This window comes from Thalassophryne amazonica, chromosome 14 (assembly GCF_902500255.1).
Source record: "Thalassophryne amazonica chromosome 14, fThaAma1.1, whole genome shotgun sequence".
NCBI lineage: Eukaryota > Metazoa > Chordata > Actinopteri > Batrachoidiformes > Batrachoididae > Thalassophryne > Thalassophryne amazonica.
Genome location: NC_047116.1, coordinates 950,204 through 968,523, shown reverse-complemented (window position 1 = coordinate 968,523; position 18,320 = coordinate 950,204). Strand labels below are relative to the sequence as shown.

The window sequence follows — 18,320 nt, the reverse complement described above, 5'->3', positions numbered from 1 at the left end:
ATCCTAAACTTTGACAGACAATTTTTGCTCATGGGTCGGAGCACTGCTTCATTGGTTCAAGCTTCAAAGCGGAGTCGTTACAGAAGCAGTTGATTACAGACCCGATGCAGGGTCTGTATGAATGAATGAATGAATGAATGAAAACTGTTTATTTCGAACATTTGATACAACAACAATTACAAGATAGATCAGTAAAGACAACAACAAAAAAGTTCCTACTGTGTACCCAACATGTCCGAAAAGGGGTAGGGTGAAGCATCAGCTTATTTATCCCTACCCCTTCTTCCCCACAACCAGTAATACCCTTTGCCACATATACACATAGATTCCTACACACCTAAACCGATATCAATATATATATATATACATATATACTCGTATACACACATACATATACACATATACATACACATATACATATATACACATATACATACACATATACATATATACACATATATATACACAAACATAAATATACACCTACACATACCTACTTACATACAAAATACTATATATTTACAAGCCGAAGCAAAAAACAAAAACACCCTAACCCTCATTACCCTTCCTCCTCCCTATACCCAGAAAAAAACATATTTTTGTACCGCTGTTTGAACTGGTTCATGCTTGGACATTGCTTGAGCCCCACTCCCAATCTGTTCCACATCCTCACCCCACAGACAGAAATACAGAAACCTTTTAATGTTGTTCGTGCCCACTTATGCTTTAAATTAAATTTCCCCCTCAGACTGTAATCCACTGATCTGTTAAAAAACATATTTTTAATATTTGCTGGAAGTAAATTGTTTATTGCTTTATACACAATTTGTACTGTTTGAAAATGAACCAAGTCTGTGAATTTTAAGAATTTGGATTATAAAATAGTGGATTTGTATGATCTCTATAGCCAGTATTATGAATAATTCTTATAGCTCTTTTCTGCATTACTGATAGTGATTGTGTTGTACCTTTATAAGTATTACCCCATACCTCTGCACAGTACTGTAAATATGGTAAAACCAGTGAGCAGTAAAGAATGCGGAGTGAGTTGTGGTCCAGAATATGTTTCGCTTTGTTTAGAACTGAAATGCTTCTTGACAGTTTACTTTGTATATGTTTTATATGAGTCTTCCAGTTTATCTTATCATCTATTATCACCCCCAGAAACTTATTTTCATGTACCCTTTCAATATCTACCCCCTCGACTTGTAACTGAACCTGTATGTCTGTATTACAATAGCCAAATAACATGTATTTTGTTTTACTTAAGTTTAATGATAATTTGTTTCTGTCAAACCATATTTTCAATTTTCCCATTTCTATACTGATCCTCCTCAGTAACTCCTGCAAATCCCCCCCTGCACAAAAAATGCTTGTGTCATCTGCAAATAATACTAATTTTAATATTTTGGAAACATTGACAATATCATTTATATAAATTAGAAACAGTTTTGGACCCAATACTGACCCCTGTGGGACGCCACAAGCATTGTCCAAGCATGATGATGTATATTCCCCCAACTTCACAAACTGTTTTCTGTTACTTAAGTAGCTTCTCACCCAGTGCAACACCAACCCCCTAATCCCATACTGTTCAAGTTTATTGATTAATGTCATGATTAATTGTATCAAAAGCCTTTTTAAGGTCTATAAATATTCCAACTGAATGTAATTTGTGGTCTATGGCGTTTGTAATCTCCTCAACTGATTCTATTAATGCAAGTGATGTTGAACTATGTGCTCTGAATCCATATTGACTATCAGTAAGTAATTTATGTTTATTTATGAATTTGTCTAATCTATTATTGAATAACTTTTCTAATAATTTGGAAAATTGTGGAAGCAAAGAAACAGGTCTATAATTTGTGAAGTGGTGTCTATCCCCAGTCTTATACAGTGGCACAACCTTAGCTATTTTCATTTGATTGGGAAATTTACCGGTTTGAAATGATAAGTTACAGATGTATGTTAATGGTTCTACAATCCATTCAATGACCTGTTTTACCACCATATCAATTTCATTTAAATCGGTAGATGTTTTATATTTACAATTATTCACAATGTCTATAATTTCATTTCCATCCACTGCTGTGAGGAACATTGAACAGGGATTTCTTTCTATGAGATTATTATCCCAATCCTCAGGTTGGGAATCGGGAATTTTTCTGCCAAGCTTGGTCCAATATTTACAAAAAAATTATTAAAACCGTTGACTACCTCATCCTTATTTTCCTTCTTGACATTATTATCAATGAAATACTGAGTAACTCTGTTTTTATTACCATTTTTGATTATACTATTTAATATATCCCATATTCCTTTAATATTGTTTTTGTTATTATATAATATGTTACTATAATATTCCTTCCTACATACCCGTATAATATTAGTTAATCTATTTTTGTATTTCTTATATCTATTTTCTGCCTCTTTAGTCTTTAGTTTTATGAATTCTCTATACAGTGTATTTTTCTTATTACATGCATTTCGTAACCCTTTCGTCATCCATGGTCGAGCTTGGATTTTTTGTTTTCTGTAGTCTTGTTTAATTGGACAATTTTTATCATATAATGATGTAAATATTTGTAAAAAAGTTTCATATGCACTATCAACATCACTTTCACTGTATACCTTTTCCCAGTTTTGCTCCTGTAAATCCTTCTTTAGTGTGTTCATGTTTTCCTCTGTCCGCACTCGCCTGTATTTTATTTTCTCCTCTGGCTGATTCCGCCGATGGTTTCTATTATAAACGATGAAAACTGGTAGATGATCACTAATGTCATTGATTAATAATCCACTCACAGTGTTATTCTCAATATCATTGCTGAATATATTATCAATTAAGGTAGCACTATGGGATGTAATTCTGCTGGGCCTGGTGATTTTTGGATATAAACTCATACTGTACATTATACTGATAAATTCATCTGTTATTTTATGCTTATTTGGATTGAGCAGATCAATATTTAAGTCACCACAAATGAACACAGTTTTTTGATTAGTTTTTGAGAACATTTTTCCCATACAGTCAGTGAATGTTTCAATACTAGATCCTGGTGCTCTATATATACAGCTGACTAATACATTTTTGCTTTTTTCTTCACATATTTCAATAGTTATACATTCTAATAAGTTATCAATCACAGTTGTCATATTGTCTACTATTTTATAATCCATGTTCTTATCCACATACACAGCCACTCCTCCTCCACTCTTATTCTGTTTACACAATTAAATTCATATCCATCCAGTTCAAAATCCATTCCTTTATCTTCATTGATCCATGTTTCTGATATAGCAATTATGTTAATTTTTTTTTAAACTGACTTAAATATTCTTTAATGTTGTTAAAGTTTGCATATAGACTTCTGCTGTTGAAATGGATTATTGATAATTTGTTATCCGTTTTAATGATCCGATTAAACTGTTCATCTGTATAATAGCAACAACTGTCATTGATATTTGAGAAGAAATTATTGTCCGGGTCTATATCGTGCTCCAAGTCCAGTACATTGTGGTCTGTGTATTTAAATGTTCTCAGTTCTACTTTTCCATGATCAGCAATCCTTTGAGTTATATCCTTCTTGTCTCCAGATGTAGATGAATAGGTAGTAGATGAATAGGTTCCTCTGGTCTGTGTCATGGTGTTGTGATGTGTTTGTGTCCTCATACCTTATTGGTCATATTTGTCCAGATCCTCGCTTTAATAAACACTATTGTTCATATTTGTCCAGCTCCTCGATGTTCCTTATTGCCATGACTTTTGCTTGTTCTGGTGATCCGTTCAGTTTGATGAATATTTTACAGTTTGAAGTCCATGTGTGCTGGATTTTTCCCTGTTTCTTCAAGAAGCGTGCTTTCCTGGCGATGTCGGCATTCCGTTTGGTGAGATGTTCATTGATGAATACGTTTGTCCCTTTCAGTTTTCTTCCTTGTTTTAACAGTGCTGTTTTGTGTTTTCTGTTGATGAATCTCATGATGACGGTTCGTTTATCACCGTCATTTCTCCGGGGCAGAGGGTGGCACGCTTCAATGTTATTTAAATCCATTTCTATACCTTTCGATAGGAGGAAATCAGCAACCTGTTTTTCCACAGAGCTGACCTCCTGTTCACTGGGCTCCCCTCCGCTCTCATCTGTTACCGCCTGTGCGTAGGACCGTGGTTTGATATGAAGACCTGTGATGATGACGTCGTTAATTCTGGTGTACTGCTCCAATTCAGCCACTCTATTTTCCAGCTGCACCAGATGCCGGTCTTTCTCGGCGTTCTGGAGCCGTAATGCCTTCACCTCCTCCACCAGATCCATAATTGATTTCTGTTGCTGCTTCACAACAGAAATCTCCTCTGATAGAAAGTCCAGAGATTTTTTAATATCGTCACCTTCCTCCGCTGTCAGAACCTTCTTAGGCCCCATGGTCGGCTTATGAGCAGCTTGTTGATCGCCGATGTTAACAGCCTGCGGTTTGTCACCGGGATGGATCTGCACTGCGCTGGTGCCGCGCGGCCTCGGTGTTTCCGCGCTGATGGATCCGCGGTGGCTGCACGAGGCCTCGGGGAAGCGGCACTCGTGACGCGCGGCTCTAATGACGCAGCGCGCGGCCTCAGTGAATTCACCACGTTGAGCGGGCCTCGGACGTTGTTGCTGTCCAGTCGCGGGGCTAAGTTGCCGGTTGAGGTGGTATTCCCACTGTCCGGGTTGGCAAACACCGGCGTGGCAGATGGCAACTACAAACACCACCTCTGAAAACTCAGGTACAAACTTTTTGCAGCTCGCTCTGACGACACGCAGCTCTGACTGACTGTGACTGACGCAGGGTAACGAGGGAATGAGAGGCAGGTGTCCTTCCATTCAATTCCATCAATCAATGTTAAGAAATAATAATTGTCCCGATAAAACACCCTCAAAAACAATGGCCACTATGAAGGACCGATAAGGGGTCACCTTGGTTCAATAATTACCTGCGTGACCTCAAGCATAAGGCAAGAGGTCTAGAATGGCATAGTTCAAAATTAGAAGTATTCTACCTTGCATGGTGTGATGCTATCTTAAACTATAATCATGCATTACTGGCTACAAAGTGGACCTATTACTCTGATTTGATCAACAAAAACAAGCATAACTCAAAGTTCTTGTTCCACACGGTGGCAACACTTATTCATGGACAACCATCTGTAGTTTGGTCTCCTTTTACAGCACAAGATTTCCTGGATTACTTTGAGAAGAAAATAGAAGACATTAGGTTAAACATATCCCAGCATGCCTTAACCCAGCCACTACACCCTGTTATTGATGTGGGCGTCATTACTGAGGTATTACCTAGATTTACAGAATCTGATGGTATCTCTCTAGACATGCTGACGAAACTCGTAATGTCAACAAAAAGCACAACCTGTTTATTTGATCCTATACCAACAAAACTGTTTAAGGACCTGTGGCTCACGCTTGGACCGACTGTGCTGGAAATTATTAATCTTTCTTTAACTTCTGGATCTGTTCCTAAACGTTTCAAATCTGCAGTGATTAAACCATTATTCAAGAAACCTAATCTTGACCCTAGTGTAAACTATCGGCCGATATCAAATCTATCATTTTGCTCTAAAATTCTGGAAAAAGTGGTGTCACGGCATCTTGTGCACTATCTTACTGAGAATAATCTCTTTGAGCCACTGCAGTCTGTTTTTAGAAAATATCATTCCACAGAGACAGCTCTCACTAAAGTGGTGAATGATCTTCTGCTTGGAATGGATTCAGACACCACTACGGTTCTGGTGCTGTTAGATCTCAGTGCTGCATTTGATACAGTGGATCATCATATTCTACTTGATAGGCTGGAAAATCATTTTGGGATTACTGGGAGTGCCCTTGCATGGCTGACATCATACCTGACCAGTCGTTCTCACTGTGTTTTGTACAGTAACACTACCTCTAACCTTAGTGACATGAAATTTGGGGTTCCACAGGGGTCTGTCTTAGGCCCCCTGCTTTTCTCCCTTTATATAGCAGCCCTTGGGCACATATTGCGGCGTTTTGGGATTACCTTTCACTGCTATGCAGAGGATACTCAGTTATACAACCCCTGGCAAAAATGATGGAATCACCGGCCTCGGAGGATGTTCATTCAGTTGTTTAATTTTGTAGAAAAAAAGCAGATCACAGACATGACACAAAACTAAAGTCATTTCAAATGGCAACTTTCTGGCTTTAAGAAACACTATAATAAATCAGGAAAAAAAAATTGTGGCAGTCAGTAACGGTTACTTTTTTAGACCAAGCAGAGGGAAAAAAAAAAATGGAATCACTCAATTCTGAGGAAAAAAATGATGGAATCATGAAAAACAAAAGAACGCTCCAACACATCACTAGTATTTTGTTGCACCACCTCTGGCTTTTATAACAGCTTGCAGTCTCTGAGGCATGGACTTAATGAGTGACAAACAGTACTCTTCATCAATCTGGCTCCAACTTTCTCTGATTGCTGTTGCCAGATCAGCTTTGCAGGTTGGAGCCTTGTCATGGACCATTTTATTCAACTTCCACCAAAGATTTTTAATTGGATTAAGATCCGGACTATTTGCAGGCCATGACATTGACCCTATGTGTCTTTTTCCAAGGAATGTGTTCACAGTTTTTGCTCTATGGCAAGATGCATTATCATCTTGAAAAATGATTTCATCATCCCCAAACATCCTTTCAATTGATGGGATAAGAAAAGTGTCCAAAATATCAATGTAAACTTGTGCATTTATTGATGATGTAATGACAGCCATCTCCCCAGTGCCTTTACCTGACATGCAGCCCCATATCATCAATGACTGTGGAAATTTACATGTTCTCTTCAGGCAGTCATCTTTATAAATCTCATTGGAACGGCACCAAACAAAAGTTCCAGCATCATCACCTTGCCCGATACAGATTCGAGATTCATCACTGAATATGACTTTCATCCAGTCATCCACAGTCCACGATTGCTTTTCCTTAGCCCATTGTAACCTTGTTTTTTTCTGTTTAAGTGTTAATGATGGCTTTTGTTTAGCTTTTCTGTATGTAAATCCCATTTCCTTTAGGCGGTTTCTTACAGTTCGGTCACAGACGTTGACTCCAGTTTCCTCCCATTCGTTCCTCATTTGTTTTGTTGTGCATTTTCGATTTTTGAGACATACTGCTTTAAGTTTTCTGTCTTGATGCTTTGATGTCTTCCTTGGTCTACCAGTATGTTTGCCTTTAACAACCTTCCCATGTTGTTTGTATTTGGTCCAGAGTTTAGACACAGCTGACTGTGAACAACCAACATCTTTTGCAACATTGCATGATGATTTACCCTCTTTTAAGAGTTTGATAATCCTCTCCTTTGTTTCAATTGACATCTCTCGTGTTGGAGCCATGATTCATGTCAGTCCACTTGGTGCAACAGCTCTCCAAAGTGTGAGCACTCCTTTTTAGATGCAGACTAACGAGCAGATCTGATATGATGCAGGTGTTAGTTTTGGGGATGAAAATTTACAGGGTGATTCCATAATTTTTTTCCTCAGAATTGAGTGATTCCATATTTTTTTCCCTCTGCTTGGTCTAAAAAAGTAACCGTTTCTGACTGCCACAATCTTTTTTTCTTGATTTCTTATAGTGTTTCTTAAAGCCAGAAAGTTGCCATTTGAAATGACTTTAGTTTTGTGTCATGTCTGTGATCTGCTTTTTTTCTACAAAATTAAACAACTGAATGAACATCTTCCGAGGCCGGTGATTCCATAATTTTTGCCAGGGGTTGTACATGCCGATAACTACTGGTAATCTTGTTCACATAAAGTCCTTAGAAGATTATCTTGCATCAGTGAGAAGCTGGATGTCTAGAAACTTCCTACTTTTAAACTCTAATAAGACTGAAATGATGGTTCTTGGTCCAGTGAGACATCGGCATCAATTTGACCAGTTAACACTTAGCTGAGGCTCGTGTGTCATACATCACACTGACAAAGTGAGGAACCTTGGGGTAATTTTTGATCCTACATTGTCCTTTGACCTCCACATTAGAGATGTTATGAGGACTGCTTTCTTCCACCTGTGAAATATAGCGAAGATTTGTCCCATCCTGTCTATGGCTGATGCTGAGACCCTGATTCATGTGTTTCAACTTCAACTTCAATCAACTTTTTTCTTATATAGCGCCAAATCACAACAAACAGTTGCCCCAAGGCGCTCCATATTGTAAGGCAAGGCCATACAATAATTATGAAAAACCCCAACGGTCAAAACGACCCCCTATGAGCAAGCACTTGGCCACAGTGGGAAGGAAAAACTCCCTTTTAACAGGAAGAAACCTCCAGCAGAACCAGGCTCAGGGAGGGGCAGTCTTCTGCTGAGACTGGTTGGGGCTGAGGGAAAAAAACAGGAAAAAGACATGCCGTGAAGGGGAGCAGAGATCGATCACTAATGATTAAATGCAGAGTGATGCATACGGAGCAAAAAGAGAAAGAAACAGTGCATCATGGGAACCCCCCCACAATCTACGTCTAAAGCAGCATAACCAAGGGATGGTCCAGGGTCACCCGATCCAGCCCTAACTATAAGCCTTAGCGAAAAGGAAAGTTTTAAGCCTAATCTTAAAAGTAGAGAGGGTATCTGTCTCCCTGATCTGAATTGGGAGCTGGTTCCACAGGAGAGGAGCCTGAAAGCTGAAGGCTCTGCCTCCCATTCTACTCTTACAAACCCTAGGAACTACAAGTAAGCCCGCAGTCTGAGAGCGAAGCGCTCTAATGGGGTAATATGGTACTACGAGGTCCCTAAGATAAGATGGGACCTGATTATTCAAAACCTTATAAGTAAGAAGAAGAATTTTAAATTCTATTCTAGAATTAACAGGAAGCCAATGAAGAGAGGCCAACACGGGTGAGATATGCTCTCTCCTGCTAGTCCCCGTCAGTACTCAAGCTGCAGCATTCTGAACCAACTGAAGGCTTTTTAGGGAACTTTTAGGACAACCTGATAATAATGAATTACAATAGTCCAGCCTAGAGGAAATAAATGCATGAATTAGTTTTTCAGCATCACTCTGAGACAAGACCTTTCTGATTTTAGAGATATTGCGTAAATGCAAAAAGGCAGCCCTACATATTTGTTTAATATGCGCTTTGAATGACATATCCTGATCAAAAATGACTCCAAGATTTCTCACAGTATTACTATCAATCAATCAATCAATCAACTTTTTTCTTATATAGCGCCAAATCACAACAAACAGTTGCCCCAAGGCGCTCCACATTGTAAGGCAAGGCCATACAATAATTATGAAAAACCCCAACGGTCAAAACGACCCCCTATGAGCAAGCACTTGGCCACAGTGGGAAGGAAAAACTCCCTTTTAACAGGAAGAAACCTCCTGCAGAACCAGGCTCAGGGAGGGGCAGTCTTCTGCTGAGACTGGTTGGGGCTGAGGGAAAGAACCAGGAAAAAGACATGCCGAGAAGGGGGGCAGAGATCGATCACTAATGATTAAATGCAGAGTGATGCATACGGAGCAAAAAGAGAAAGAAACAGTGCATCATGGGAACCCCCCCACAGTCTACGTCTAAAGCAACATAACCAAGGGATGGTCCAGGGTCACCCGATCCAGCCCTAACTATAAGCCTTAGCGAAAAGGAAAGTTTTAAGCCTAATCTTAAAAGTAGAGAGGGTATCTGTCTCCCTGATCTGAATTGGGAGCTGGTTCCACAGGAGAGGAGCCTGAAAGCTGAAGGCTCTGCCTCCCATTCTACTCTTACAAACCCTAGGAACCACAAGTAAGCCCGCTTTCTGAGAGCGAAGCGCTCTAATGGGGTAATATGGTACTACGAGGTCCCTAAGATAAGATGGGACCTGATTATTCAAAACCTTATAAGTAAGAAGAAGAATTTTAAATTCTATTCTAGAATTAACAGGAAGCCAATGAAGAGAGGCCAACACGGGTGAGATATGCTCTCTCCTGCTAGTCCCCGTCAGTACTCTAGCTGCAGCATTCTGAACCAACTGAAGGCTTTTTAGGGAACTTTTAGGACAACCTGATAATAATGAATTACAATAGTCCAGCCTAGAGGAAATAAATGCATGAATTAGTTTTTCAGCATCACTCTGAGACAAGACCTTTCTGATTTTAGAGATATTGCGTAAATGCAAAAAGGCAGTCCTACATATTTGTTTAATATGCGCTTTGAATGACATGTCCTGATCAAAAATGACTCCAAGATTTCTCACAGTATTACTAGAGATCAGGGAAATGCCATCCAGAGTAACGATCTGGTTAGACACCATGCTTCTAAGATTTGTGGGGCCAAGTACAATAACTTCAGTTTTATCTGAGTTTAAAAGCAGGAAATTAGAGTTCATCCATGTCTTTATGTCTGTAAGACAATCCTGCAGTTTAGCTAATTGGTGTGTATCCTCTGGCTTCATGGATAGATAAAGCTGGGTATCATCTGCGTAACAATGAAAATTTAAGCAATACCGTCTAATAATACTGCCTAAGGGAAGCATGTATAAAGTGAATAAAATTGGTCCTAGCACAGAACCTTGTGGAACTCCATAATTAACTTTAGTCTGTGAAGAAGATTCCCCATTTACATGAACAAACTGTAATCTATTAGACAAATATGATTCAAACCACCGCAGCGCAGTGCCTTTAATACCTATGACATGCTCTAATCTCTGTAATAAAATTTTATGGTCAACAGCATCAAAAGCAGCACTGAGGTCCAACAGAACAAGCACAGAGATAAGTCCACTGTCCGAAGCCATAAGAAGATCATTTGTAACCTTCACTAATGCTGTTTCTGTACTATGATGAATTCTAAAACCTGACTGAAACTCTTCAAATAGACCATTCCTCTGCAGGTGATCAGTTAGCTGTTTTACAACTACCCTCTCAAGAATCTTTGAGAGAAAAGGAAGGTTGGAGATTGGCCTATAATTAGCTATGATAGCTGGGTCAAGTGATGGCTTTTTAAGTAATGGTTTAATTACTGCCACCTTAAAGGCCTGTGGTACATAACCAACTAACAAAGATAGATTGATCATATTTAAGATTGAAGCATTAAATAATGGTAGGACTTCCTTGAGCAGCCTGGCAGGAATGGGGTCTAATAAACATGTTGATGGTTTGGATGAAGTAACTAATGAAAATAACTCAGACAGAACAATCGGAGAGAAAGAGTCTAACCAAATACCGGCATCACTGAAAGCAGCCAAAGATAACGATACATCTTTGGGATGGTTATGAGTAATTTTTTCTCTAATAGTCAAAATTTTGTTAGCAAAGAAAGTCATGAAGTCATTACTAGTTAAAGTTAATGGAATACTCAGCTCAATAGAGCTCTGACTCTTTGTCAGCCTGGCTACAGTGCTGAAAAGAAACCTGAGGTTATTCTTATTTTCTTCAATTAGTGATGAGTAGAAAGATGTCCTAGCTTTACGGAGGGCTTTTTTATAGAGCAACAAACTCTTTTTCCAGGCTAAGTGAAGATCTTCTAAATTAGTGAGACGCCATTTCCTCTCCAACTTACGGGTTATCTGCTTTAAGCTACGAGTTTGTGAGTTATACCACGGAGTCAGACACTTCTGATTTAAAGCTCTCTTTTTCAGAGGAGCTACAGCATCCAAAGTTGTCTTCAAAGAGGATGTAAAACTATTGATGAGATACTCTAACTCCCTTACAGAGTTTAGGTAGCTACTCTGCTCTGTGTTGGTATATGACAATAGAGAACATAAAGAAGGAATCATATCCTTAAACCTAGTTACAGCGCTTTCTGAAAGACTTCTAGTGTAATGAAACTTATTCCCCACTGCAGGGTAGTCCATCAGGGTAAATGTAAATGTTATTAAAAAATGATCAGACAGAAGGGAGTTTTCAGGGAATACTGTTAAGTCTTCTATTTCCATACCATAAGTCAGAACAAGATCTAAGATATGATTAAAGTGGTGGGTGGACTCATTTACTTTTTGAGCAAAGCCGATAGAGTCTAATAATAGATTAAATGCAGTGTGGAGGCTGTCATTCTCAGCATCTGTGTGGATGTTAAAATCGCCCACTATAATTATCTTATCTGAGCTAAGCACTAAGTCAGACAAAAGGTCTGAAAATTCACAGAGAAACTCACAGTAACGACCAGGTGGACGATAGATAATAACAAATAAAACTGGTTTTTGGGACTTCCAATTTGGATGGACAAGACTAAGAGACAAGCTTTCAAATGAATTAAAGCTCTGTCTAGGTTTTTGATTAATTAATAAGCTGGAATGGAAGATTGCTGCTAATCCTCCGCCACGGCCCGTGCTACGAGCATTCTGACAGTTAGTGTGACTCGGGGGTGTTGACTCATTTAAACTAACATATTCATCCTGCTGTAACCAGGTTTCTGTTAGGCAGAATAAATCAATACTTTGATCAATTATTATATCATTTACCAACAGGGACTTAGAAGAGAGAGACCTAATGTTTAATAGACCACATTTAACTGTTTTAGTCTGTGGTGCAATTGAAGGTGCTATATTATTTTTTCTTTTTGAATTTTTATGCTTAAATAGATTTTTGCTGGTTTTGGTGGTCTGGGAGCAGGCACCGTCTCTACGGGGATGGGGTAATGAGGGGATGGCAGGGGGAGAGAAGCTGCAGAGAGGTGTATAAGACCACAGCTCTGCCTCCTGGTCCCAACGCTAGACAGTCACAGTTTGGAGGATCCAAGAAAATTGGCCAGATTTCTAGAAATGAGAGCTGCTCCATCTAAAGTGGGATGGATGCTGTCTCTCCTAACAAGACCAGGTTTTCCCCAGAAGCTTTGCCAATTATCAAGGAAGCCCACCTCATTTTTTGGACACCACTCAGACAGCCAGCAATTCAAGGAGAACATGCGGCTAAACATGTCACTCCGGGTCTGATTGGGGAGGGGCCCAGAGAAAACATCAGAGTCCGACATTGTTTTTGCAAAGCCACACACCGATTTAATGTTAATTTTAGTGACCTCCGATTGGCGTAACCGAGTGTCATTACTGCCGACGTGAATTACAATCTTACCAAATTTACGCTTAGCCTTAGCCAGCAGTTTCAAATTTCCTTCAATGTCACCTGCTCTGGCCCCCGGAAGACAATTGACAATGGTTGCTGGTGTCGCTAACTTCACATTTCTCAAAACAGAGTCGCCAATAACCAGAGTTTGATCCTCGGCGAGTGTATCGTCGAGTGGGGAAAAACGGTTAGAGATGTGAACGGGTTGACGGTGTACACGGGGCTTCTGTTTAGGGCTACGCTTCCTCCTCACAGTCACCCAGTCAGCCTGCTTTCCCGACTGCACGGGATCTGCCAGGGGGGAACTAACGGCGGCTAAGCTACCTTGGTCCGCACCGACTACAGGGGCCTGGCTAGCTGTAGAATTTTCCACGGTGCGGAGCCGAGTCTCCAATTCGCCCAGCCTGGCCTCCAAAGCTACGAATAAGCTGCACTTATTACAAGTACCGTTACTGCTAAAGGAGGCCGAGGAACAACTAAACATTTCACAACCAGAGCAGAAAAGTACGGGAGAGACAGGAGAAGCCGCCATGCTAAATCGGCTAAGAGCTAGTAGCTACGCAACCTAGCGGATTCCTAAAAACACACAAAGTGAATAATGTGTAAATAATTTAGAGGTGATTCAGCAGAAGGAGTGCCCCAATCAAGGCACCAAACAGGCCATGAAGCAGCACAGGCAACGCACGACAACAGCGAACGCACGACAACGGTGCTAAAATAAAATAAATTAAAAAAAAATAAATAAAAAAATAAAAACGAAAGCGTTAGCAAGCTAGTTAGCTTGCCAACGCTGATGAAAGTTAGCTGATAAAAGTGCTCCGTCGCGATGTTTCGACCGTTAGAGGTCTTCCTTAGGCGTTGGAGCACAGTAAAAAAGTAAAAAAAAGTAAAAAATAAAAAAAAGTAAAAAGGTAAAAAAGTAAAAAAGTCTTGAAAAAGACTGTTAATTCAAGTCCAAAGCAGCAGGTAGCAGTCTCTGTGTAAACAGTCCCAACAGAGAGCCAAAATTCTGATGCAATCTCACTCCGAAGACCAAGTGCATAGAGAGCAGAGACCTGCATCCTGTGTTTGTCTCTTCTAGATTGGACTACTGCAATGTTCTATTTTCTGGTTTGCCGCAGTCCAGCATTAGGGCTCTCCAATTGGTTCAAAAGGCTGCAGCCAGACTTTTGACAGGAAGCAGAAAGTTCGACCACATTACATCCATTTTGGCATTTCTTCACTGGGTTCCTGTCCCAGTGAGATCAGATCTTAAGGTTCTGCTGCTAACTTATGTATGGGCCAGGGCTTTGCGTTCTCAGGGTGCAGGACTACTTTGTGTCACTAGGGTGAATAAGAAGTCTGCGGGTCACAGAGTTTTCTCTTATCGTGCCCCTGTTCTGTGGAATGATCTCCCTGTGTCAATAAAACAGTCAGATTCTGTGGAGACTTTCAAGTCCAGACTTAAGACGCACTTATTTTCCCTTTCGTATGGCAGCATACTGGTATAGTTTTGTTTTAAGCTTTTTACTCTTAATTCATTCTATTAGTAAACGGAGCGTGCCGCGGCCTCAACTTTATCTAAATTCTGGGTCTTTTAGTGAAGTTTAGGGCTAGTGGCCGGCGATCACCTTAGTATTTCTTCTGTTTTTCTTGTTGTTTACTGCTGACAAATTATACTGTATCTGTTGTCTTTCTGATGCCTGATTCTGTTTTTTTCTCTGTTTGAGGTGCAGCTCCATCCAGAGATGGGTGTGGTGTCTGTTTCTGAAGCCCTCCTGTGCTGTGCACCAGCAACATTTCCTGTATATTTATTTTGTGAATTGTTCTGTAATTTATGTCTGTATCATGGCCCAAGTAGAGGTTCAGCCCTTTGAGTCTGGTCTGCTTGAGGTTTCTTCCTCAGAGGGAGTTTTTTCTTACCACTGTTGTTCTGGGGGTTCGTAAGGTTAGACCTTACTTGTGTGAAGCACCTTGAGGCACCTCTGTTGTGAATTGGCGCAATATAAATGAAAATAAATTGAAATAAGGAAATCGTTAAGCAAAAAGGCTATTAATGTCGGCGGATCAAATCATTTCTTAATGATTCTCGAAAAGAACCAGTTCTCAATACCCAACCCTAGGTAGAACTGAGCAGGACCAGACTCTGAATGTTCATGTGTCCATGCCCTGACTGAGAAAGAAAGTGGCCTGGAAGAGTAATTATTTGGATGAAAAAGAATCCTCATATTTAGTCTTTCCAATCACTTATGGCCTCAAAAAATGGAGGGACTGTGTATAAAACTGTAATTCCTAAATAGTCGATGTGGTATTTTTGTATTAAAGATGAAAGTCGACAGTGAAGAACTGACTGCATCTAAAAAAAACAGGCTGCTTGACAAGCTGTGGTCAGTCAGTTAAAGTGACCTTGAGAAAGGCACTGAACCTCAAACTACTCTCGGTTCCAGACCAAGACAAAACATGGAAATTGACGGGGTGCAGTGGAAACAAAACTGAAGCCGTCTGTGTTTGTTTGCGTCTCACCGTGTGCTTCAAGATGTTTCCATACTGAGTAAACTGCAGCAGGATGTAAGAGGCCGAGGCCGGCGGGAACCTGAAACAGCCACATGACATACGTAACCACGTCCATGCAGAACATCTCGTCCTCACAGTCAACACAGCAGTTAGGGGATAAATACCCAAAGACCGTGACCCAGGTCTGGTCCAGCTGATCATCAGACGACAGCGTCTCTCCCTGACTGTAGAACGGATCCACCTGGGCTGGAGACAGACACAACTGCTGCACACCTGTGACACACCACAGCCCCGGATCACTGGTTACTGAGTTAGTAGGTTAGAATCCACCAACAACTGCAGAAGACTAAAGTTACAGCACAAAGCCACATGGTGGCGCTGTGGTTAACACTCTGACCTCACACCAACAAGGGTCCAGGAGGATACAAGCTGAAGCCTTCCTGTGTGGAGTTTTTCCTTCCACAGGATGTGAGCAGAACAGGAAGTGGCCACACACACACATCTGTGAAACTTGCTGCACGTGAAGTCATAATTTTTTCTTTTGGAGTTTTGTAGATTTTACTGCTGCTCAAAGTTACCTGATGACATCATCACCACAGCAAGGGTTCATCACTGTGTTGCTTTAGCTGAGGCACTTCCTCTGTTTGTCTCTCTGTAGCATCACTTACTGTCCTCGTGTTCAAACTGAATTTGAACTGATCCGTGCAGGCCCTGAGGCCGGTTGGTCCTGGATTCTGCAACATGGATGAGGCTCTATATCTCCCCCTGGAGGGCACTTCAGTCCATCACAGATTACTTCCGAAGTCGAGGTCGGTGTCACTGATGAGCAGTCCTCCCTAAAAACTGGGCTGCCCTGCCTTCACTGCACATAATCAGAGCACCACAGCAGCACGTCCGAGTCTGAGTCTCTTCACCCAAAGCAATCAAAGGGAAAAATGTGATTATTAACCATCAGATGGCAAAGTAAACCCTCTTAAATCATTCTAAAGTCAGTTTTAAGCAGAAATGAGGCGCTAATCGGTGAATCGCTGCTGACACTCCAAAATGATGCATGTGCAGTGAAGGCAGGGGGGACCGATTTTTAGGGGAGACCGTTTGGTCAGTGACACCGGTATGCAGTTCCAGTTGGATGGACTGAGGCGACACATCTTGTCCAAGGACCTAGGCAGGTACCAGACTGGGAGTCAAACCCAGGTCCAGCTCCTTATCTCACTGACCTACAGAAGGTGTGAATATGTGGAGCTGCATCAGATAGGATCTGCTTACTGCAGCTCGTCTGCATTATTACTGGAAACACTTGTTAAATCTTTACCCGATTATTATTTCCTGTTAGCATCTTGATTTTTTGTTTTAAATAAATACTCTGATGACACAGCCATTCTTGCTCTTCTCAAGGACAGTAACTCCATAATCGCCTTCCATCAGTCTGTTACCCACTTCACTAAGTGGTGCTCGGATAACTTCTTGGAGCTTAATGTGGACAAGACTAAGGCGCTACTGATTCATACTCAATCACACACCCCGGACTTGGCCCCCATTAACATTCATAACAAAACAGTTGAGCGTGTCAATCATTTCAAATATCTTGGACTCATATTGGACAATAAGCTCACCTTTGATCAACATGTCATTGACATCCATAAACGTTCCCAGCAAAGACTCCATATCCTTCGTAAGCTCCGTGCCCTTTCTGTCACCCCAAAACTCTTGTTATTGCTATACTCCAGCATCATTCAACCCATCCTTCTGTACTGCTCACCTTGTTACTTCAATATGCTCTCCATCACCAACAGAAATAAACTTATTAAGGTCACTCACACAGCATCCAGAATCATCAGCTTGCCCACCACGGACCTCTCACAACTCAACAATAAGGCAGTCATACGCACGGCCCAGATAACCAGCACAGACTCTGATCATCCTCTCCACTGTTACTTCTGCCTGCTGCCTCTGGTCGCAGGTACAGAACTCTGAAGTGGAAGCGGGCGCGCTTTAGTAAAAGCTTTGTCCCTTCTGCCATAGCCGTTTTAAACAGTTTATAACATGTCCTGATCACTTGTCATTTGTATGTGTGTTCTGTGTCTATATGTGTTTTTATGTGACAGTTGCTGTGAAAACAAATCTCCCCCTGGGGACAATAAAGGTCTATCTATCTTAATGTTTGTGTTTCCAATCACAGCTTCATGGTGGAATAGAGAAAGGTTTACTTAAAGTTGGAAAGTCTCATCTTCAGTTTCCCTGAAGCCACACGAGTGACTGGAGTGGAGATGCGGCCCGTTTTCTTTGTTCCACACTGAAGCTCCGACTGGAGCTGCAAAAGACAAAAGTTGCACTATGCAGTTTCTCCAATCATATCCACAAAAGCCTATAACTGCATTACAGTCATCTGGGTGTCTTGGTGGCTTTCCTCACTAGTCTACTTTTTATACAGTCACTCATTTTTTAAGAACTGCCTCCTCCAGCGGGATTTACTGAGCAGGACCATTCATCCATCTATTTTCTATACCCGCTTACTCCAATCAAGGGTCACGGGGGGCTGGAGCCTGTTCCAGCAGTCACAGGGCGTGAGGCGAGCTATACCCTTGACAGGACGCCGGTCTGTCACAGGACCTTACATTTGTATTTCTTAATGACTGATAGAAATGTTCATGTGTTCATCCTCTGACTGGTTTTACTGAACACTAAGTAGAAATGTCATGTTCAGTGTGACAATAACTCACATATACTCAGCTTTTATTTCACCTCAAAGTATTTTGTTTTTCATTATTCAATAATATTTGATCAAATCTTCTCATCCTGCA

General features: G+C 40.8%; 1 protein-coding gene across 1 annotated transcript in view; it reads right to left on the bottom strand.

Annotated features, from left to right (window-relative positions):
• Positions 1–18,320, bottom strand: part of nup35 (nucleoporin 35) — a 59,155-nt gene that overhangs the window by 24,006 nt on the left and 16,829 nt on the right. The window contains exons 5-6 of the mRNA XM_034186816.1: positions 15,684–15,792; positions 15,529–15,598 (exon numbers count right to left, since the gene is read on the bottom strand). Coding sequence (XP_034042707.1) covers positions 15,529–15,598; positions 15,684–15,792 — 179 coding nt within the window. The remainder of the gene's footprint in view (positions 1–15,528; positions 15,599–15,683; positions 15,793–18,320) is intronic.